At 35.2% G+C, this 24,447-nt stretch overlaps 1 protein-coding gene across 2 annotated transcripts in view; it reads right to left on the bottom strand.

Moving 5' to 3' along the window:
* Nucleotides 1-1,456: 1,456 nt before the first annotated feature.
* The window catches only part of DNAJC10 (DnaJ heat shock protein family (Hsp40) member C10), a 57,266-nt gene continuing 34,275 nt past the window's right edge, over nucleotides 1,457-24,447 (bottom strand). For both annotated transcript variants that reach the window (XM_032856070.1, XM_032856071.1), the window contains exons 14-23: nucleotides 14,666-14,793; nucleotides 14,248-14,364; nucleotides 10,762-10,863; nucleotides 9,986-10,141; nucleotides 9,037-9,170; nucleotides 7,890-7,943; nucleotides 7,497-7,644; nucleotides 5,599-5,718; nucleotides 3,655-3,759; nucleotides 1,457-2,626 (exon numbers count right to left, since the gene is read on the bottom strand). In XM_032856070.1, the coding sequence (XP_032711961.1) occupies nucleotides 2,615-2,626; nucleotides 3,655-3,759; nucleotides 5,599-5,718; nucleotides 7,497-7,644; nucleotides 7,890-7,943; nucleotides 9,037-9,170; nucleotides 9,986-10,141; nucleotides 10,762-10,863; nucleotides 14,248-14,364; nucleotides 14,666-14,793 (1,076 nt within the window). In that variant the 3' untranslated portion in view covers nucleotides 1,457-2,614. The remainder of the gene's footprint in view (nucleotides 2,627-3,654; nucleotides 3,760-5,598; nucleotides 5,719-7,496; nucleotides 7,645-7,889; nucleotides 7,944-9,036; nucleotides 9,171-9,985; nucleotides 10,142-10,761; nucleotides 10,864-14,247; nucleotides 14,365-14,665; nucleotides 14,794-24,447) is intronic.

Raw genomic sequence — 24,447 nt, 5'->3', positions numbered from 1 at the left:
GCCAAATTATACAAAAAATCTGTTTTAAAAGGGCTGAAAAATATTACTGCATTAAAGGCTTTCATATTCTAAGTATCTGGGTAAATGTGTCCCATAGGAAACAACACAGCGAATCTGATCATTGTACTTAAGAAAATTCCGCTTTGAATACTGTTAGAAAACAAAGCACAAATTTAAAGAAAACTTTTACAATATAAAAATAATTTCCTTTTCCTTTATCTTAATCATATACCTTAAATAATAAAGATATAAAAGATCTTAAATAAAATATGGCAAATTGGAATAGGTAAGCATCACTAACATCAAAAACACAAACTCCAAGTTATTTTATATAGCCACATATTTAAATGTATCTAATTTTCAAATACAACTGCCCGATAGAAAATGCTCCAGTCTGCTAGAAATGGTGTTGTGTTACCAAAGGTCAGCTGCACACAAAAATGGTGTTGCTGAGAGAAATGGCACATTTGACCTGGCACTCTTCAGGGGTGATCCACTGCACTTACATGGCTGTTAAAACTGTTAATTCTGCCAGCTGTTCTTGAGATACTCACTGACATTTGTGATTGCAGAAAATTGCCTCCTGATGGCTATTGTAGGATATATATTATTTAATAGGACTCTCAGTAGCCTTGGCTTTAAAGCCAACTCCATAGGCACCAGGTTACAGGGTATATAATGTTTACTTTTTTTTTTTTTTAACTGCCTAAAATGTTCCTCAATAAGTTTGGAATTGTACTTATAGTTAGTAGTATAGGTACCCATAAACCTATGTATGGGTTCAGTGTCAGAACTGTGAATTACAGACACTTGGGAGAGAGGAACCATCCCTTAGATTCCTTCTACATATGCTTCAGTGTCCAGCACAGTGGTATTTGCATAATTGGTACATTAATTCAATAAACATTTACCAAGACTTCTTTACATCTTCCATTTTGGAATTATTGTGGAAAGCCAATTTTGAGATTTCCAGGCAGTGAAAATTTAACACATGAAAGGCACTTGCCATTACTGATAGTATTTCAAAAAGGTGCTATTAAAGTTAGAAGTGGCAATTGTTCTGTAACTGCCCACATATGTTAAGTGGAATCCAAGGTTAATAGGACTTAAAGGATTCAACTGAAGCAAAAATGGGAGAGTATGAATAGGATTAGACTAGAAAAAAATTTTTTTTTTTGGTAGATATTGCAGTGATAACTATCTTCATGAGGAAATACTGGGAAAGAGATAAAGTGACATCCAAAAAGTCTTCCAATATAATAGAGCATAATTCTAGTAAGTTTTTGGGGAAACTTTTTTTTTTTTTTTAATTTGCTGACCTCTTTCGATCAATTAGAGTTTTTAATACACTCTGAACTATAACTAAACTACACATTACTGACATGTTTTGTTAAGATGCAAGGAAATTTCTAGATTCTTTTAGTCTGAACAACCAAGAAATGAAAAGAGCCCATCCTTAGATTTATATACTTTTCTTATAAAAATAAGTTCAGTTATGCCAATATTTATCTGAAAATGGCAGCATTCAACAGCAAACTAATAAATGGAATAACCACAGTGTCATTATGAGCTACAGTGAAACAAAACCATAAAGTTACTTTTCCTATTTGAATAATAAATCAGACGAGTGAAAATATCCTCAACTGTGGGGGGAGGGGAAGAGGCAAATGTAAATAAAGGATCTGTATCAAAACAAAGTCCAGAAGACAAAAACCATAAATATTAGAACAATACTTCAAAAGTCAATTACTATTGCAGAGTAAAACTTCTAAGAAAGCAATTCAGAAGATAAATAAACACATATGTTTAAAATCTAGAACTCTAAATACCTGATATACTTGATATACTTGGGCCCACTACAGAGCCCACTTACAGCTACAAATACTGTTTTCCTCAGGTATTTCTAGAGGCTGTAGAAATCTACTGGGTTCATTTATTGTTACAAAAACTTTTCTCAATTGTGAAAAATTAAAATCAGTTCTTCAAACTTTAGAAAGAAAATGAAAAGTCGCTTCACTATAAAACACCATGAAAACAGGATATATTTGCCACAATGGGAGTGTGTTTTTTTTTTTTTTTTTTTTAAAGGAAACGAATCTGTTTCATCCCATTTCAGAACAGGTGACAAAAACTAAGTTACGTCTCTTCAGGCCAGCCACAAAACTTTAAGGAATAGAGACCAGTTTCATACAACTTAGACACATATGTACATAACTCAACAGGCTCCTGTTTGTGCCAGCCAGTCTTAATATCATTTCCAGGGGTCAGTAATCTATAGCCCATGAACTGAATGTGGTTTGTGGTCTGTTTGTGTATGGCCCTGAGCTAAGAATGGTTTTTGCATTTCTTTAAAGGGCTGTAAACAAAACAAAAACAGAGTATGTGACAACTGTATATAGTTTACAAAGCCTAAAATCTTTACAATCTGGCCTTTTATAGAAAAAGTTTGCAGACCCTTCATTCATACCAGTGTTGTATAGAATTCAGACAGTGCAATTATAAGTCCAAGATAATGTTCATTTATTCCCACCAAGAATGTAGTAACATCCTGAAAAGATGTCTTCTGATGTCATTTGTTAGAATTCCTTCTCTTTTTTCTTCATCTTCAACATCATTAAAGTTCGTCCTATAATAATGTAAAAGTGATTGAAAGAAAAAGTATGAATTTATATTAAAATATTGATTAGTTTATAGTATTCTACTTTTTAAAAAATAACTAATGGATCACTGTATGAAATATACCTTGCTTAACTGTAACAATGGAAAAGGATATCTCTTAGTTCTTACCTATCCATGCAGACACTAATAATTACACTTAAGTAATCATATTGGTATGTTTTTTAACTTAATTTCATTTATGATATTCTGGTTTATGTCTAATAACATTTTCTATTTCAAAGGTTTAACTTGAGATAAGAGTCATACTTTAAAACCTCTCGAGGAAGCTGACCTGGTCAAAACATTGGAAAAATATTTTTGTAAAGAAGATAAAGATTTATAACTCTCAAAACAGGACGTAAGGCCTCTATGTTGGAGTGGCTCTACAAGGCCAGAGGTCTCTAGCCCTCTCCAGAATCTGTGCTGTTCTTTTTTGTCCTTCTTTCACCTTATAGGGAAAGAATACAAAAAACCTCATACATAATTTTATTAAATTCCACTCAGAAAGCACTCCAGCACTCTTTGGCCTGTTTTTAAGTATGTCCTAGAATGACAATGATTTTAAAAAGGGAAAAAAGAACAGTTCTTTCACAGAATAGCAAAGGGCTTGCACTGCCTCTTGAGAGAGAAAAATTCAAGGGGCCAAGACGAATATGGTTCCAATATATTCTGACTCTACTAGAGTAGATATTTTGCCGTATAAAATATTTCATGAGGCTCCAGTATATTTATTCTCAACACTCAAGGCTTTATTTATACTTGAACAAATTTAAATAATTTATGGCCATAGTTCACTACTTTGAGTTAAATGGTTTTACGTGTCTAAATTTCTATGCTTATTAGTGCATACAAGCTACATTCTGATTATCATATTTTCCAAATTAAGAAATTTCAACTTTACTATTTTTTGAAGCTTCCACTCTACCTGTTTATTGATATAATGTACAGTAAGAATAGATAATGTTTGCCAAAGTCAGCTCTAGATTTAGTCCTTACCTTATCTCTCTTTCCATGATTTTGGAGATTTTTCAGTTTTTCATATACTAAGGTAGCAATCTCTTTTGCATCTCTGGCATCTATTTGCTCTCCCCAAATATTTCTCTAAAATTAAAAACACTCCTGTTATAATCTTTAAGGTATCTATTCAAAACATGACATTTCCATTTAAGAAATTTGATTAAATATTCCTTTTAAAAGTTCTAAATATTTGAAACTCAAATTTCTTCAAGGAAATAATGCTGCAAAAGCAGTTAACTCATAATTTACTTAAATACAATACTGTTAGGGGAACATGTAAAATAATTCATTGGAAAAAATGATATTTTAAGGCAATTGGAGTTAGCAATAACTAAATTGTAAAGAAAAGACAGCCCCCACAGGATTCAGATCATTCCAATCTAATACAAATCATAGGCACAGTTAAAACCTTGATCAACAACACTGCAAAGTAATGTATGTCTCCTGGTTCTCATTTGCTCAGAGCAGGACGGTGGCTGAAAATCAGGGAAGGGGGCAGGTCAATATATCAGGCTTGCTTTGCTTGGATCTGGTGTCATTTATTTCCTTCTTGGTGGGAACTCCACACTGTATGTTAGGATTTTGTTTTTTTGTGTGTTACTGCCCACCTGATCTGTACTGCTATTTACCACAATCATTGTTCTGCTTTGATTTTTAAATCTGGCCTGGACTTCCACCTCTGTCTCTTGGTTTGGACAGGGATATTTGGGGTCCTAATGTCTTCTGCGCTTCTCCTGAAACATGGTAACATCTTTTCAAACAGCTCCTTCTATGGCCTGATTAATTCTGTAACTACTCATTATACTGATACTTCCCTAACACCATCTATCTGAGTGAAGACCCCTATCTATGTCATACATTTCTCAGCTGTTCTGAGAATCAAAGTAGAGTCAATGATTCCAAAGAAATGAAGATTCAGGTACTAGTATAAGCTCCTTTACTCTCACTGAGTTCTGCTTACCCCAGGCTGTTCTTAAGACAGAATTAACCTCTTTGCCAAATCAAAATCCTTCACTGAAAAATTTAGATGACAATACTAGACTTCTGAAATTCATCATCCAATTTCATTATTTAACTTCAAAATATAATTTCTAATAAATAAACATGAAATCTTAAGCTGATGAGCTTTCTCAAAAAGTATAAAAATACTTGAAATGACTTACTTCAAATGTTTTACCAGAAACATGAATACATAGCAAGCAAATCCTTATTTAATTGCATTGTCAAAAATGTCATGCTTTTATCCAGAAAGACAGCAAAAGTCCCGAGTACTTTCAGTTAGCAATTATATTGGTTGAAAGGTATACGCATTTATATAAATGACCATAGGGGTTATCACCTGAATTTTAAGACCCATCAGTAGATGTCTAGTTTTTCTTTTTGAAGGGAAAAAAAAAAAACAAAAAACATAGTGGCCCACAGAAGGGAGTTATAACCAAACCAAGGAACCATTACTTCTGTAGTCTAAATCACTAATTAATATTTCTCAAGATAAATGTTCTGGTACTAGCCTATTTCAAAAATATTATGAATTATAGTATTCTTTTAATTTTTTTCATTTCCTGGGAAAAATAATTATAAAGGTAGTATTTTTCTAAAAGTAGGAAATACAGAACTTCACAGAAAATAATTACCTTAAATCTCCACTCACAGAAAACTACTACTAATATTCTAGTATGTCTCTTCAGTAGTTTCTGTAATTCAGGAGTACAAAAATTTTAAGGCAGTGGGTCATCTGAACTTTGAGACAGAAAAACCTTTTAAAATCATGTGATGCATATTTTACTGAAGCTTCTTTTCACATATACAAATAAAACAAATGACAAAGGGAGAAAGAGCTAATAAAAACATTCAGACTAATAACAAACCTTTCCAACTTGGTCTGCTAAAGGAGAGGCACATATACAAATGCCTTGTACGTACCTTTGTTCTTTCATAGGGAAAAAATTTAACAGTTGGATAGGCTCTGATGCCAGCTTTCTGGCATGTTTGAGCATAAGCCTGACAGTCTACTTTTCCAGCTTTCACTTTTCCTTTAACCATCTGAAAAGAGAGAAATATGGTTTGTCATTCTCTGTGGCATAAACTATTTTGGCAACCACAAAGCAACATGATACAAATATTTTCAAATCTTTATCACTGTCAAGACTTAAGCTTTCATCCTTTCCATCCTGGTTAAGACCGCTTCCAACTTTTTACTGGCTCTTTAAACACCTGTTTACCCAGAAACACCTCTCCAAGAGCAAATAAACTCTTTATCTTACAAGAAAAGCTCCTTCCTGGTACCCACACCCTGTCCATCACACCACAAACACCTCAGATTCTGTCCTCATCCACCTTCTTCCTTTCTCTGGTCTCATATGCTGAGGGAGCACTCTTCCTTTTGTGGAAGGCTCACAACTCTACCTAAGCCTCCAGTCCCTCTGTATCAGGCCTCTGACTTGCTCTTCAGGGTATGGTCTTTTTCATATTGTGTAACCTTCTGCTATATTCAAGATATTGTTGCATTACAAAATAAGCTAAATACAAAGGGAGTAAAACATTTTGTCGAATTACTAAACAAAAAGGAAGCATAAAAGGAGAAAAAGATCTAGTAAGTGGAAAATAACCTCTTATTTGAAGGACAATCCAATAACTAAAATAATCTTTTATGACTCCTGGGGAGCTCTGAAATCCCTTTGCTAAAGAAATCTCCATGGCTTGAGATTTTCAGCTTTTGTTTTAGGCTGGTGAAACTTTAGCTTTCTCATTCTAGTGAATGTTTTACAGCCCATGGGCAAAGCTCCCTGAAGCCAGGAAGCTAACAATCTGGATAGGCTAATGAGGAGGGTAACAGTGACAGAAACAACAAACATTCGGACTGTATTCAGTTTATGCATTCAGTTAAGTTTTATAAGCATTTACTGAGTTAGACAAGACTTGTAAAACTAGCCCTCAAGAAGCTCAGTCTTATGGAGGAGACAGGTAACTAAGTATTTAACATCCATTATGTAAGTACACCAAAGGAGTATAAGATATTAAAGTGAACTGACTGAGATGGACACTGAATACAGAAGTGCCAACTGAAGCTGGGTTTTGTAGGATAAGGAGGAAAAGATCCACATGACCAAGATAAGGAAAAGGCATTTTAGAGATAGGGAACAGCATGTACTTGTTCAACAAACTTGGAGTAATTCGTTGTGCCTGAACTGTAAGGTTTGGGGTAGGGACAGAGAGAAAGCCAAAGAGATAGAAAGGGTCCCATCAGAGACCTGCAACCTAGGATGCCAGGTCAGAAACTTGGTTTACAGGAAGCCTAAGAAGAGAGTATTTCAGAAAGATGATCAGGGCAGAACAGAAGAAGGCAGATTGGCAACATGAGACTAGCTGAAAGGTACACATGAGATGTCTCGATGAGATGATGAGGGCTTGAACAGAGAGGCTAGTAGAAAAGATGGAGAGGAGATGTCAAATTTGAAAGGCATTTAGAAGACAGAACTGATAGGATCTATGATGGCCTGCCAAGCAGCAGAGTAAAGGAAAGAAATAGGGAACAAGCTAAACTGAGGTATCTGGCTGTTAGGTAGATGATGTCCTCAATCAAGACAGAGGTGTTAGCTAAAAGCATTAATAAAGAAGGAAGAAATCTGCAAAGATTTTAGTCATAGAAATGAAATGGAATTGAAAAAAATTCACAGGAAACTTAATTAAGAGAATTAATATTTAAAATATAATTATAGCTAATCATTTAATATAGCTACTTCTTAAATAACTGTTATTTTATCTAATTATTAAAACATGCATGGGACTACAAGTGATTTAAGTAGAGAGAGAAGACTTACCCTAGCCAAGAGCTCAAACTCTGGAGCAAAATTTTGGCAAGGTCCACACCAAGGAGCATAGAAATCAACCACCCAGTGATTTTTCCCTTGTATAACTTTTTCATTGAAAGTCTGAGGCGTTAGATCTATGGATGCTTGAGGTAAGAATCTGTGGCAAGGGATCAAATTATTTTTCATTATATGAAACCAAAGGAAACATCTAAAATATAATACTGTAAAAGTTTCTAAGTAAAAAAGGCCTTCCAAGTTATCTTGGTAAATTATAATTCTTTACGAAGTAATTTAAAATGCTACAGCCTTAAGCAACTCACAATAAATGTAACTACAGACATAAGATGAAGGTAAATAGCATTGAATCTATTTTATACGATGATGCATATTTTGATTACTCACCCTAGACCCCAAATTCTCAGGGAATAAGCATCTCTATTCCATCCATTGTAACTACTGAAAGAAGAAAATTGATATGTTTTAAATACTATATTCTATTATTGGATATGTTCAGAAAACCATCTCTCTGCAGCAACTAAAAAGTTTAACTTTTGACTAGATACCATTTCCCTTCTCAGATACACCTACCTATAAATGCTGCTTACATGGCTTCCCAAATAAATTTTTCTCTAGTCTAGGTGTTTTTTTGGTGCTCCAGACAGCCCCGAAGTCTAACTGCCTGCTGGACAGCTCCTATAGACGCATGGGAATGGTAACACTCCAAATGTTTAAGACTTCAGTTTCAGAACCTTTATTCTGGTCATTATGTCTGTCAAATTCCTACCTACTTTCTAAGACCCATGGCAAAAGCCACCTCTTAAATGCAGCCTTTCATGATTTCCTCTCATAGCTATGATCCCTTCCTCCTTTGCAATCCACGGCTCAGTTTTACTTTTTACATAATGTTCTTTATATTCTGCCTTGCACTTGAGTTTTCTACCTCAAATGCCATGTGGTGTTACAGAAACAGGATGGGCATTGACACAGCCTGCGCTGAATCTTCAATTATAAACCTTAGCAGCTGTGTGACTTGACAAAATTATTTAAGGTCTGTTAATCAGTTTACTTATCTTTAATAGGAGGAAGGGCAATAATTCTTATTTCTCAGGGTCTATGGGAGGACTAGTGGGAATAACATGAACAAATGATCTAGTATAATACCTGAAACCAAAAACTGACTTACTAAATGTTAGTACTTCCTCCGTTTATCTTTTTCTATACTGGCGTGCCAGCTTCGTAAACACTGGGATCATTCAATTCTTTTTTCATCTTCAGAGGTTCTCATTAGCACATCATCTTAAAAAATGGTGGGCTCCCAAAAAATATTTATTGGGTTAACGTCTATTTAGTTAAGATAACTTTTTTTAAAGAAGCTTATTTATTTAAGTAATCTCTATACCCAACATGGGGCTGGAACTCATGAACCTAAGATCAAGAGTCACATGTTCTTCTGACTGAAGCAGCCAGGCACCCCTAAGATAACTTTAAAATTTTAACTGTTTAAATAAAAGGTTATAATAAATATCTTTACATTTTAGGCAACACTTACTGATACTGATAAGCTTTATTTGATTTTGGGGGGAAAAATCTTATCTCAGGATATCTCCGAACATTTTCTTGGGCACAAAAAGAATGATACTGTTGGCAGTCTATGCTGCCCACATTGATCAGTCCAGTTAATGTCTATAAAAGAAAAAGAGAGGAGATAAACAGATCAAAGTGACTAGAATAAAATTAGAATTAGAATAAAATATAACTATTTATGTTTATAATAGAGAAATTATCACTGTGACATGATTATTATTTTTCAGTGATTAGAACACTTACAGTAATGAACTGAGAATGTAATGCTGTAGTTAGGACCCTACTACAATTATTACAGAATAAACAACAGATTTCATTCATGTTCTATGCGGGGGGGAAATTAGGTATTTATAAAATTAAGTGTTAGAAACAAGGAACTAATGAAGATCGCTGCAATGGTACTTCAAAGTTATTTTCCAAATAGAGACCTGCATTGCAACACATTGAAATCATGCCCCAATTTTAAAATTTTACTGAAAAGGACACAAAATTGCATCATCTTAAATGTTAAGATACTAGAAATCACTTTTACCTATTTGGTTTGTTCACTTTTTCTTAGAAATATAAAACAGAGATTTCACTTTCCATTCTCATATTTAGTAACTTTCTTCCAATCCTTCATAACACTATGTCTATTTGTATAGAAAATAAAGGGATTTGGGGGTGGACTTTGGCAAAAATTTGGCCAGATAGGTACCAAACAAATGACACAGGGGAAAAAAAAAAGGTAGATTATCTATACCATCTATACCATTCACCCAACCAGACAGAAAGAGAGTTGAAATCCAACTGGTATAATCAGAACTGTTTAAGTGAGAATCTAGAGGTGGGTTCATCTCAGTTTCAAAACAGTTCTGCTAAATACACATTCATGCTACATGTTAAGATTTAAAAAAAAAAAAAAACTACTATACCCGGGCCATTCTTTTCCATTCTGGCATTAGGACTTGACATGGATGACACCAAGGAGAATAGAAATCAACCATCCAGACTTCGTCCTGTTTCCTCTGTTTAACTAGTTCATTGAAAGTGGTGGGTGTCAGGGTGATCACTGAAGGATTCATAAGATCCTAAAGAGAATATAACTTTCATTATAACAATATAAAAAAGTGTTCACATATTCTTGGCAAATTGTCACTTAGAAAAGTTCCTGTTTCTGAATAATCAAAAGATACTTATGGATGTTTAAAAGATAATCAACAGTGAATTTTTTTAAAAAGGAAGGAATTATTCCCAGTTAAGTTTAGACTCTGCCCATTAGCCTTCTTAAATCAAGGTTTATTATTTTTTTTCTTATTTCCATGTATCATTAAAATCATCTTAATAGGGAACAGAGGCAACTTTACTTAAGGTGACATTAGATGGGACAAAAAGTTCTAAGAGGTGCCCAGATAGCTACACAGGCCAAATAGTCCTGTTCCAGAACCAATGATTGGTTTGGAAACGATCCTTTAATCATTAATGGAAAGCCTATTACTCTATTTTCCTGACAGTCTGATTGGAGATACTGCTCAACCTCCCTAAAAGCTCACTTGCTCCAAATGCTGTTTTAATACAGCTTCAGTCTACCATGATACTAACAAAAATGTTAGCTTCACAGGGGAAATAATAAAAAACAAAACAACACAAAACCAAAAACCAGTTAAAAATAATTTACCTCAGTAAATTACAATACTATAAATTAAAATACCTCTATGAATTCCAAGATCTGTTCAGCAGAGTGATGTCCTTCATATTCATGAACATTGGACTGGTTGAAAACCACTGTTGTTGGATAAGCCTGAATGTTATACTGTTAGGAATAAGAATACAAACTAAAGATTTTATGCATTTTACCTCTTGGTTGCAAATTTATAACTAACTTGCTTTTAAGTAGCAAGAGTAACATTTTAAAAACCCATTGCTAAACTGCTGGTGACTGAAAAATTTTAGCCTGGCCAAATTTGGCAAAGAAATGGATTCACAGTTGCACTGATAAATGACCCTTTTTTATAGGTAGTCATTGGCCATAAAATCCATGGGCAATGAAACACTGAGAAGTGCGCAAAGCCATAATATGGCTAATTATGAGCGTGGGCCCTTTTGACTCTCTTGAAGCAAGATGGATAATACATTTTTGGGACATGAGTCATAATTCCTTAAGTTAAAATATGGTTGTGTACACATTATTCTTTCTTTATCCTTGCTACTTTGTTTCCTTTATTTTCTTCTACTACTAGACAAATTGGAGCATTATTGTGGTTTCAAAGACTCAAGCCAGAGATTAGCCTTCTCTTTACAGCCTTATCCATCTTGCTTCAAGAGAGTCAAAAGGGCCCATGCTCCTAATTAGCCATATTATGGCTATGCTGTGTAAATTTACTGTACCTGATCTTTGCATCCTTAAAGGTGACAAGCACTCAGCAGCAAACTGGAATGTTTGATTAGGATTCAAAAAACTCATTAGGTATGACTGTTTGTTAATCTTAGTGTTTAGCATATGCTGGACATCTTTTTAGCACTGAAATATGCAGTTTCTCTTCTTAAAAGCTTTTATTTATTTATTTGAGAGAGAATCTGAAGCAGATTCCATGCCAAGCACAGAGCCTGACATGGGGCTCAATCCCATGATCACGAGATCACAACTTGCGCAGAAACCAAAACTCTTGACGCTTAATTGACTGAGTCACCCTGGTGCCCCTTAAACATGTAGTTTCTAATCTATTCTGTACAACAACTCTATTCAGAAGCTAAAATTACCACGTCAACTTTACAGATGAGAAAACGGAGGTATTGAGAGGCTATGTGACTTGGTCAAGCTCCACCAATTAATGAGTAATGACTCCTGGCCTCTATTCCAGGTGAAGCTGACACCACAGTTTTATAATCTTATGTTTTACTCAATTATCTCAAGGATATTTAATAGTTTTGATAAAAAGTAGAAAAACTAGAAGAATTCAAATTAAGGTAATTATTATTTATCACATTGTTTGTATCTTGCTTAGGATCTTTTCAATGTCACATACAAGACATTCAAAACCAAAGATCTTACATCAGTTTTTAGTTAAATGAAATTTCAAACAGAATGAAGAGGGAAATCGTCTGACAAATACCCATCTATCCCTTCTCAATATTTAAATTTAACTTCTTTGTCAACCTGGCAGATTGTTTAAATTCTTTTTTTTTTTTTTATCACATTTCCTTTCTTCCCTCAAAGTAAGAGCAATCAATATCCTCAAATAAGTATATATCCAATCCACAAATGTTTTGATACTTTTGTGACATGCTTAAGTATCCCTGGGTAGTATAATGAAATGCTGAAGCATTAAAAAATTTTCTGTAATTCTATCATACTCTGTAAGCTATTCTGCAGCTTGCTTTTGTCATCTTACAATGTATTTTTGAGACTTACCTATGCTGGTAAAGATAGATTTAGTTTTAAATGCTCTATGGTATTCCATTACATGACTGGATCATTTATCCATATACTTGCTATTATCAGATTTCAAAATTTTTGTTAATTTATTGATAGATTAATTTGATGGATTGTTGTAATTTGTACTTTCTTGATGGCCAGTGAAGTGCAAGACTTTTTATGTTTGTTGGATTTTTCTAAAAAGTCTCAACTTTTTCATTTATCTACTTAAACTCACTTGTAGTCAAATATTTTGGCAGTAAGGTTTTCTGTAAGTTACATGTGCTATAGTTTTTGGCAATAGTTTTATAATGTAGTCAAAATCATTCACATTTTTACCTTGTGTGTGTGGACTGAGAAATTCTTCCTCACACAGATGCCATAAAGATTTCACTCTACATTTACTTGTTTTTAAAACCTATCATTTTCTTTTCCTTCCTTTTCCTCCATTTTTCTTTTTCTTTTTCAAGCTGGCTTTTATACAATATTTAAAATACACACGAAGGCAGACACCAATACATTTGCATATACTCTTGTAGCTATAATAATCTTCCACTCATGGGCACACTTACTTCATTTATACTCCCTCCCAACTCTATTCCTATACCAGTATTATTTTATTTTATTACTTAAAGATTTCACTTATTTATTTGACAGAGAGAGAGAGTGACAGACAGACAGACAGTGAGAGGGGGAACACAAGCATGGGGTGAGCAGGGAGCCTGATGTCAGGCTTGATCGCAGGACCCCGGGATCAATGACCTGAACCGAAGGCAGACGCTTAATGACTGAACCACCCCAGCACCCCCACCAATATTATTTTAAAACAAATTCCAGATGACTTATCGTTTCATCCATATTTCAGTATATTTAAAATATAAGAACTTTCCTCCAAGTGTATATATACACTTATATAAAATATAAGGACTTTCCTCCAAGTGTAACTAGACTGTCATTTTTATACCTAAAAATGAACAATTCCTGTTAATTTTCAGATACCCTGTCGGTGCTCAATAATTTCCCTAACTGCTGGTTGCTCATTTTTTTGCAGTTGGTTTGGCATCCAAATGAAACCAAAACATTGCATTTGAGTGATATGTCTTTTGAATCTCTTTCATCTCTTTTCCCACCTTTCAGTATATCTGACCAATAAATTAGGTATTTGTCCTGTAAGATCCTCTACATGCTGGCACTTACAGATTTCATGCCCATGGTTTCACTTAACATGTTCCTCTAACTGATTCCCTATACACGGACAGATCTCAAGGTGTGATCTGATTTAGGTTTCAGAGACTTGTTCCAACAATATTTTATAGATGGTATATACTTTCATGACAAGATATATAATTTCTAGTTATTCCTGGAACTGGAAAATGAACATTAATTAAGAAAATGTTTTATTATAAACAAAGGTTCAAAAATCTTGTTCATTTTTAAAATTTCCATCTACTAAGAAAACAATTATGAGGAAAACCTGAGAAACTACAGACTGCCAAAAGGCAATATTGCAACAAAAATTATAAAGATTTTAAATAATGGAAAAATCATATATTTTATCAAATAAACTAAATATTTTCCTATGTTTGATAAAAAAGACCATATCCACATTCAACTCTTTATGTTGTCTATTTATGTTTTAATCCAATCATAATTTTATATCATTTTTTGAAATATTTGTTACTCCTCTAAATGTAGATGCACATTTTAAGTTACACTGACAAAGGTTTCTATTTCAAAACTATTTTACAAAAGTGTTAATTAGAACAAGTATTTTATACATACCATGTTACAGAGTCCCTCATGAACTGTACAATCTAGTGTACCAAACTTAAGCTGACCGTAAAGATGCTTTGATGCTTTTCGTAACTCTGGCAATAAAGCTCGACACGGTGGACACCACTATGAAAGAAAAAATATAAGCACAGAGCTACAAGGAACAAAAAAACCACATTTCTGCAATAAGCAATATATACTAAATAAGACAAACCATACTTAGTGGCAAATCTTATGTGTGCCTCCCTGTGTATTTAATTCTTGGAGGGGCAAGTATATCCCTGCCCTCTTGGAAGCAGTATCTGATGGGGCCAAAGTGAGTAACACAATTTTGGTATTCATGGTTCAAGACTATCTAGAAAAAGTCTTTTTGCTATGATAAGAGAAAATCTGACAACACTGAAACTGACAGATAAAAATTACTTACTGGGGCAAAAAAATCAACGAGCCACGGTTCCTTGTCATTGGCAGGAAAATTTTGAGGTCCAAGTGTGGTAACATGAGAATTAACACTTTCTTTGGCAAAGGCAAGTATATCATATAGAATCTTCTTTCCTTTGAAATTGTATAAAAGAAAAATTAAAATCCACATTCTTCCTTTCTACCCATATAAACATTTCAACGTTTTTGTACTTAATATATTAAAGAAATGAAGATAAACTTATTGAACCCACTGATTTTGGTGAGGGTCTAGTGTTCTGTATACTATACATAAACAGGTTTGCTCTGCCAGGAGCACTTTTCTTATATGTTTCTGTTTCTTAGAGGACCTATCTTTGCAATATTTCTTTATCCTCAGAGGCAGAGTAACCACTTCTTGCAGTATTTGTGTTCTTTATGCTTACCTGAACTACTACTGTGGCCCAACTACTAAATCTGCTTCTTCAAACTTGACTTCCAACCCACGGAATGGGAGAAGATATTTGCAAATGACAGTACAGACAAAAGATTGATATCCAGGATCTACAAAGAACTCCTCAAACTCAACACACACAAAACAGATAATCATATCAAAAAATGGGCAGAAGATATGAACAGACACTTCTCCAATGAAGACATACAAATGGCTATCAGGCACATGAAAAAATGTTCATCATCACTAGCCATCAGGGAGATTCAAATTAAAGCCACCTTGAGCTATCACCTTACACCAGTTAGAATGGCCAAAATTTGCAAGACAGGAAACAACATGTGTTGGAGGGGATGTGGAGAAAGGGGAACCCTCTTACACTGTTGGTGGGAATGCAAGTTGGTGCAGCCTCTTTGGAGAACAGTGTGGAGATTCCTCAAGAAATTAAAAACAAACTTGACTTCCCTTATAAATTCAAAACCTGTATTACCAACTACCCAGTGAAAGTATTCACATGGATGTCATACAAACATTTCAAATATATTAAAACTGAAATTGAGTTATTTTCCCCCGAACTTGCTCCTTTTCTCACCTTCCCTATCTTGGCAATGATATAATCATCCACTAGGTGGATGAATAGAGTGAGAACTAAAGAAGAAATAAAGAAATAAAATATATAAAAAATGAGTCAGAGCCAAAGAATACAGTAACTGACACTAAAAACACATGGGAGGGAGTCAACAGATTAGAAGCAGCAATCTGGAAGACAGAGTTGAGGAAATCCCCCAGGCTGAACAGCAAAAAGAAAAGAGAATAAAAAATGAGTACAGGTTAGGTTAAGGGACCTCTAGGACAGCATCAAGCATACTAATATTGACATTATAGAGGTTTCAGAAGGAGAAGAAAGAGACTAAAAGGCAGAAAAATTACTTGAGGAAATCAGAGCTGGAAAACTTCCCTAACAAGGGAAGGAAGCAGATACACAGATTTAGGAAGCACAGAGAAAACCAAACAAGAAGAATTCAAGTAAATTCAAACCCAGACACATTTTTAAAATGTCAAAACTATAGAGAAACAGAAAATCTTAAAAGCAGCAAGAGCCATGCCAACTAGTATATAGAAAGGTACCCCCATATGATTATAAGCTGATTTTTTCACCAAAAACATAGCAGGCCAGAAGGGAGTGGTACAATATATTCAAACTGTTCAAAGGAAAAACTCTACAACCAAGAATACCTCATCCAACAAAGTTATCATTCAGAATCAAAGGAGAGAGCTTCCCAGGCAAATAAAAGTTCAAGGAGTTCATCACCTACAACCAGCCTTAAATGTTATAGAAACTTCTTTAAGCAGAAAAGAAATGGCCATAGTTAAACGAATGTTATGAAAAAAAAAAAAAAAATCACTGGTAATGGCAAACATTAGTAAACATGCAGAAAAGGCAGTGGATTGATCAGTTTTAAGGCTAGACTGAAGGTTAAAGAGAAAAAGTTGTAAAACTTTTATCTACAATAATTAGTTATGGGATACACAAAAGATGTAAAATAGGATGCCAAAAAAAGGCAGCAGGGAGAGTAAAATGTAGTGGTTTTAAAATGCATTCAGGGGGTGCCTGGGTGGCTCAGTGGGTTAAAGCCTCCGCCTCTGGCTCAGGGTCTTGGGAATGAGCCCCACATCGGGCTCTCTGCTCGGCAGGGACCTGCCTACTCTCTCTGCCTGCCTCTCTGCCTACTTGAGAGCTCTGTCAAATAAATAAAATCTTTAAAAAAATAAAAGAAAATAAAATGCATTCAAACCTAAGTGACAATCAACTGAAGACTACTATACACATAGGTTGTTACATATGATCCTAATGGTAACCAAAAACCTATAACAGATGCACAAAAAAATTAAATGCAAATATAAAACTAAAGAAAGTCGTCAAATCACAAGAGAAGAAAGGAACAGAGAAGAACTACAAAACAGGCAGAAAATAATGAAGAAAATGTCAATACATACCTATCATCTGTAAATACTATAAATGTAAATAGACCAAATGCTCCAAACAAAGGACACACGGTGGCTGAATGGATAACAAAAGCAAACAAAACAAACCTCCCTCTATAGGCTACCTATAAATACCTTACTTCGGATATAAGGACATACACAGACAAAGTGAAGGGATGAGAAAAGATATTCCATGCAAATGGAAACTATAAGAAAAATAGACTAGCAACACTTATAACTGACAAAATAGACTTTACAACAAAGATTGTAATAAGAGACAAAGAAGGGTCATTTCATAATGACCATTTCATTTCACCATTTCATAATGATAAAGGGATCAATTCAACAAGAGGAAATAATTATAAATATCTATAACATCAACAGAGGAACACCTAATATGTAGAACAGGTATTAATTGATATAATGGGAGAAAGTGACAGTAATACAGTAATAATAAAGGACTTTAATACATCACATACATCAATGGATGACAAATCATGCAGACAGAAAATCAATAAGAAAACAGTAAACTGGGCGCCTGGGTGGCTCAGTGGGTTAAGCCTCTGCCTTCGGCTCAGGTCATGATCTCAGGGTCCTGGGATCGAGCCACGCATCGGGCTCTCTGCTCGGCAGGGAGCCTGCTTCTCCCCCTCTCTCTCTCTCTGCCTACTTGTGATCTCTCTCTGTCAAATAAATAAAATCTTAAAAAAAAAAAAACAGTAAACTTCAATGACATATTAGACCATTGATATTACAGATATATACAGAACATTTCTTTCAAAAACAGAATACATGTTCTTTTCAGGGGCACACAGAACACTCTCCAAGAGATTCATGTTAGGCCACAAAACAAGTCTCAATAAATTTAAGAAAAATGAAATCATACCAAGTATTTTTTCTGACCCAATGGTATAAAATTAGAAATTAAAACTAAACAAAACTGGAAAAAAAAAAAAACCCACAAACACATACATAGAGGCTAAACATGTACCAACAACCAACGAATCAATGAAGAAATGAAAGGAGACAAAAAAATACCTTATATGACAAATAAAAATAAAACACAATGTTCAAAAATCTTCGGGACCTACCAAAAGCAGTTTTAAGAGGCAAGTTTGGGAGCACCTGGGTGGCTCGGTGGGTTAAGTGTCTGCCTTCAGCTCAGATCATCATCACAGGGTTGCTGGATTGAGCCCAGCATCTGGCTCCCTGTTGAACGGGAAGTCTGCTTCTCCCTCTGCCCCACTCTCGTATTCTCTCTCTCCCTCCCTTACTCTCTCAAATAAATAAATAAAATTAAAAAAAAAAAAAAAAGCAGCAGCAAGTTTATAGAGATACAGGCATAAGGAAACAAGAAAAATCCTCTTCAGGAAAAATTTCTTCAGGAAACAAGAAAAGTCTCAATCTAACCTTACATATTAAAGAACTAGAAAAAGAACAAATAAATGACTCTCTGCTCAAAAACTAATAGAACAAATCAACTCAGTAAAGTAAAAGAATACAAAATTAATATACCGAAATCTCCGTTTTTTTTTTCTTTTCCTTTTTTTTTTTTTTTTGAGGGCAGGGAGGGGCAGAGGGAGAGGGAGAATCTTAAGCAGGCTCCACAACCAGCATGGAGTGCGATGTGGGGCTCAATCTCACAATCCTGAGATCATGACCTGATCCAAAATCAAAAGTCAGGTGCTTAACTAACTGAGCCACCCAGGCGCCCTAAGAGCTGGACACTTAACTGATTGAAACGAGGCTCCTCAATCTGTGCTATTTCTGTACTCTAATATCAAGCTATCAGAAATTATGAGAACAATCCCATTTACAGTTGTATCAAAAAGGATAAAATACCTAGGAATAAAAGTAACCAAGAAGATAAAAGACCTGTACTCTGAAAATCTACAAGACACTGCTGAAGAAACTAAAGAGGACAGAAATAAATATATATACAGTCCTCGCAGACTGGAAGGATTAATGTTATTAAAATGTCTATATAGGGGCACCTGGGTGGCTCAGTCGTTAAGCGTCTCCATTCGGCTCATGTCATGATCCCAGATCCTGGGATCAAGCCTTGTACTGGGTTCCCTGCTCAGCAGGAAGCCTGCTTCTCCCTCTCCCACTCCCCCTGCTTGTGTTTCTCTGTCAAGTAAATAAATAAAATCTTAAAAAAAAAGTCTATATGATCTCTAAAAATCTACATGTTCAATTCAATCTCTATCAAAACATCAGTGGCATTTTTTTACAGAATTAGAACAAATTACCTTAAAATTTGTATGGAACCACAAAAGACCATGAAGAAATCAAAGCAATCATGAAAAAAGAGAACAAAGCCAGAGGTATCGTGCTCCCTGATTTCAAGATACACTATTAAAGCTATAATAATCAAAACATTATGGTATTGGCACAAAAAAACAGATATATCAATGGAACAGAACAGAGAACCAGAATAAAGAGAAACAAACCCATACTTATATGGTCAATCTGTGACAAAGGAGATAAAAACATAAAATGGAGAAAGACTTCAATAAACGGTATTGGGAAAACTAGAGCTACATGCAAAAGAATGAAACTGGACCACTTTCTTATACCATATGCAAAAACCAATTTAAAATATATTACAGACCTAAATATAAGACCTGAAGCCCTAAGACTCCTAAAACAAAACACAGGCAGAAGACTCTTGGACATCTGTCTTACCAATATCTAGAAAACAAAATGAATGAAGAAGCAAAACAAAATAGAAGAGACTCATGAGAACAAACCGGTGATTGCCAGAGGAGAGGGAGGTGGGAAGAAGGGTGAAATAATTAAGGGGATTAAGAGGTACAAACTTCCAGTTACAAATAAGTCACAGGGGTATAAAGGATAGCACAGAGAACTAGTCAATAATAATGTAACAACTTGATATGGTGACAGATGGTAACTAAACATCACGGTGATTATTCTGCAATGTACATATAAAAGGGAGTTACTATATAATACACCAGAAACTAAAACTGTATTCCAATTATACTTCAATGAAAAAAAAAAAACTTAAAAATGCTTAGAGAAATCAGTAAAGTCAAGGCAGAAAAGTGATGTGAGACTGTCAATTTTACCAAAGAATGATAATAGAGTAAATGAAGGAGATGATGAACTGGAAATAAGGCAGCATACATGGGACGGGGAAGGAATTGGAATTATTTCAGAGATAAAGAAGAACAAACTCCATTATTAAAACGTGGTCATTTTTAGCACTTTCAGGAGACAGTACAGTTTAGTGCTGCTATAATGCTAGGCTCTGGAGTAAGACATATTTGGGTACAAAATCTACCTTGACTAGTTACTAGTTGTTGATCATAGGCAAATAATTATCCCGAGCCACTGTTTTCTCCCTTGGTGGGCTGTTGTGAAGATAAAAACAGAAAGGGCAAAGTATGTGAAGCCTTTAGAAAAACATCTGACTTGTAAAAAGTACTAAATAAACAGGAGCTACTGTTAGGTTCATCTTGCCGAGACTTTGCTCACACAGCTCCTTCAGCTTAGCCTCACTTCTTGCTTTTCTGCATTTGCTTTGAGAAACTAGCATTCAAATGTTATCTCAACTCAAATATCATCTCTAGATCTATACTAAACGTAAATCTTTTTATTTGATCTTATAATTTATACATACCGGCCATCACAATGTTTTTCCTATTTTTCTTACAATCTCCTGTCAACCACACCAGATGATATTTTAAATTTTTTTCTTTTTAAACATTTTTAAAATTCATTCATGAGAGACAGAGAGGGGCAGAGGAAGAAGCAGACTCCCCGCTGAGCAGGGAGCCTGATGCAGGACTTGATCCCAGGACCCCGGGATCATGACCTGAGCTGAAGGCGGACACAACCAACTGAGCCACCCAGGGGCTCTGATACTTCAAATTTCTTGAGAGAACTTTGCATTCCTAAGCATATAACATCAGTCAGTATCTGTTTTTCACTTAGCTGTGTTGCAGTTAGTAGTTTTTATGTTTCTTTTGCTACATTTGACCTTTTTCAGGACAGGAACTATAATTGTAACTTTACCTACATGAATGCAGAGCTAAAGTCCCACACAAGCTGAAATGTAAAAATGTAATTATAAATTCAAGAGAGATAAACGTAGCCATAGAAATATTTAATAGTCTAGTGGAAGAAAAATCTGGAAAACGCCCATGGCTAAAATACTACTTTGGCACACTGGAAATGGAAACTATAGGTATTGCTTACTTTTGCTAATAAGACCCCTAAATTTTGAACTAACCTGACAATGTCACCAGCATTCTTGCTGAAACACTAGTCAAAATAGTGAGCAGAGCAGTACCAAAGGCTAGGGACCTAATCAATACAGACATTGGTAATATGTCAGATCTAGAGTTCAGAATGACGATTCTCAAGGTTCTAGCCAGGCTCGAAAAAGGCATGGAAGATATTAGAGAAACCCTCTCGGGAGATATAAAAGCCCTTTCTGGAGAAATAAAAGAACTAAAATCTAATCAAGTTGAAATCAAAAAAGCTATTAATGAGGTACAATCAAAAATGGAGGCTCTCACTGCTAGGATAAATGAGGCAGAAGAAAGAATTAATGATATAGAAGACTAAATGACAGAGAATAAAGAAGCTGAGCAAAAGAGGGACAAACAACTACTGGACCACAAGGGGAGAATTCGAGAGATAAGTGACACCATAAGACGAAACAACATTAGAATAATTGGGATTCCAGAAGAAGAAGAAAGAGAGAGGGGAGCAGAAGGTATATTGGAGAGAATTTCCCCAATATGGCAAAGGGAACAAGCATCAAAATCCAGGAGGTTCAGAGAACCCCCCCCCCAAAATCAATAAGAATAGGTCCACACCCCGTCACCTAATAGTCAAATTTACAAGTCTTAGTGACAAAGAGAAAATCCTGAAAGCAGCCCGGGAAAAGAAGTCTGTAACATACAATGGTAAAAATATTAGATTGGCAGCAGACTTATGCACAGAGACCTGGCAGGCCAGAAAGAGCTGGCATGATATATTCAGAGAACTAAACGAGAAAAACATACAGCCAAGAATACTATATCCAGCTAGGCTATCACTGAAAATAGAAGGAGAGATTAAAAGCTTCCAGGACAAACAAAAACTGAAAGAATTTGCGACCACCAAGCCAGCTCTACAGGAAATATTGAAAGGGGTCCTCTAAGCAAAGAGAGAGCCTAAAAGTAGTAGATCAGAAAGGAACAGAGACAATATACAATAACAGTCACCTTACAGGCAATACAATGGCACTAAATTCATATCTCTCAATAGTTACCCTGAATGTTAATGGGCTAAATGCCCCAATCAAAAGACACAGGGTATCAGAATGGATAAAAAAACAAAACCCATCTATATGTTGCCTACAAGAAACTCATTTTAAACCCGAAGACACCTTCAGATTTAAAGTGAGGGGGTGGAAAAGAATTTACCATGCTAATGGACATCAGAAGAAAGCAGGAGTGGCAATCCTTAGATCAATTAGATTTTAAACCAAAGACTATAAGAAGAGATGAAGAAAGACACTATATCATACTCAAAGGATCTGTCCAACAAGAAGATCTAACAATTGTAAATATCTATGCCCCTAACGTGGGAGCAGCCAACTATATAAACCAATTAATAACAAAATCAAAGAAACACATCGACAATAATACAATAATCGTAGGGGACTTTAACACTCCCCTCAATGAAATGGACAGATCATCCAAGCAAAAGATCAACAAGGAAATAAAGGCCTTAAATGACACACTGGACCAGATGGACATCACAGATATATTCAGAACATTTCATCCCAAAGCAACAGAATACACATTCTTCTCTAGGGCACATGGAACATTCTCCAGAATAGATCACATCCTCGGTCCTAAATCAGGTCTCAACCGGTATCAAAAGATTGGGATCATTCCCTGCATATTTTCAGACCACAATGCTCTGAAGCTAGAACTCAATCGCAAGAGGAAATTTGGAAAGAACCCAAATACATGGCGACTAAATAGCATCCTTCTAAAGAATGAATGGGTCAACCAGGAAATTAAAGAAGAATTGAAAAAATTCATGGAAACAAATGATAATGAAAACACAACGGTTCAAAATCTGTGGGACACAACAAAGGCAGTCCTGAGAGGAAAATATATAGCGGTACAAGGCTTTCTCAAGAAACAAGAAGGGTCTCAGGTACACAACTTAACCCTACACCTAAAGGAGCTGGAGAAAGAACAAGAAAGAAACCCTAAACCCAGCAGGAGAAGAGAAATCATAAAGATCAGAGCAGAAATCAATGAAATAGAAACCAAAAAAACAATAGAACAAATAAACGAAACTAGGAGCTGGTTCTTTGAAAGAATTAATAAGATTGATAACCCCCTGGCCAGACTTATCAAAAAGAAAAGAGAAAGGACCCAAATAAAATAAATCATGAATGAAAGAGGAGAGATCACAACTAACACCAAAGAAATACAGACAATTATAAGAACATATTATGAGCAACTCTATGCCAACAAATTTGACAATCTGGAAGAAATGGATGCATTCCTAGAGACATATAAACTACCACAACTGAACCAGGAAGAAATAGAAAGCCTGAACAGATCCATAACCAGTAAGGAGATTGAAAGAGTCATCAAAAATCTCCAAACAAACAAAAGCCCAGGGCCAGATGGCTTCCCGGGGGAATTCTACCAAACATTTAAAGAAGAACTAATTCCTATTCTCTTGAGACTGTTCCAAAAAATAGAAATGGAAGGAAAACTTCCAAACTCATTTTATGAGGCCAGCATCACCTTGATCCCAAAACCAGACAAGGATCCCATCAAAAAAGAGAACTACAGACCAATATCCTTGATGAACACAGATGCAAAAATTCTCACCAAAATACTAGCCAATAGGATTCAACAGTACATTAAAAGGATTATTCACCACGACCAAGTGGGATTTATTCCAGGGCTGCAAGGTTGGTTCAACATCCGCAAATCAATCAATGTGATAAAACACATTAATAAAAGAAAGAACAGGAACCATATGATACTCTCTATAGATGCTGAAAAAGCATTTGAGAAAGTACAGCATCCCTTCCTGATCAAAACTCTTCAAAGTGTAGGGATAGAGGGCACATACCTCAATATTATCAAAGCCATCTATGAAAAACCCATTGCAAATATCATTCTCAATGGAGAAAAACTGAAAGCTTTTCCTCTAAGGTCAGGAACACGGCAGGGATGTCCGTTATCACCACTGCTATTCAACATAGTACTAGAAGTCCTAGCCTCAGCAATCAGACAACAAAAAGAAATTAAAGGCATCCAAATCGGCAAAGAAGAAGTCAAACTATCACTCTTCGCAGATGATATGATACTATATGTGGAAAA

This window comes from Lontra canadensis, unplaced genomic scaffold, assembly GCF_010015895.1.
Source record: "Lontra canadensis isolate GAN:19392208 unplaced genomic scaffold, GSC_riverotter_1.0 scaffold11, whole genome shotgun sequence".
In the NCBI taxonomy this organism is placed as follows: Eukaryota; Metazoa; Chordata; class Mammalia; order Carnivora; family Mustelidae; genus Lontra; species Lontra canadensis.
This window is presented reverse-complemented; position numbering and strand designations above follow the sequence as displayed.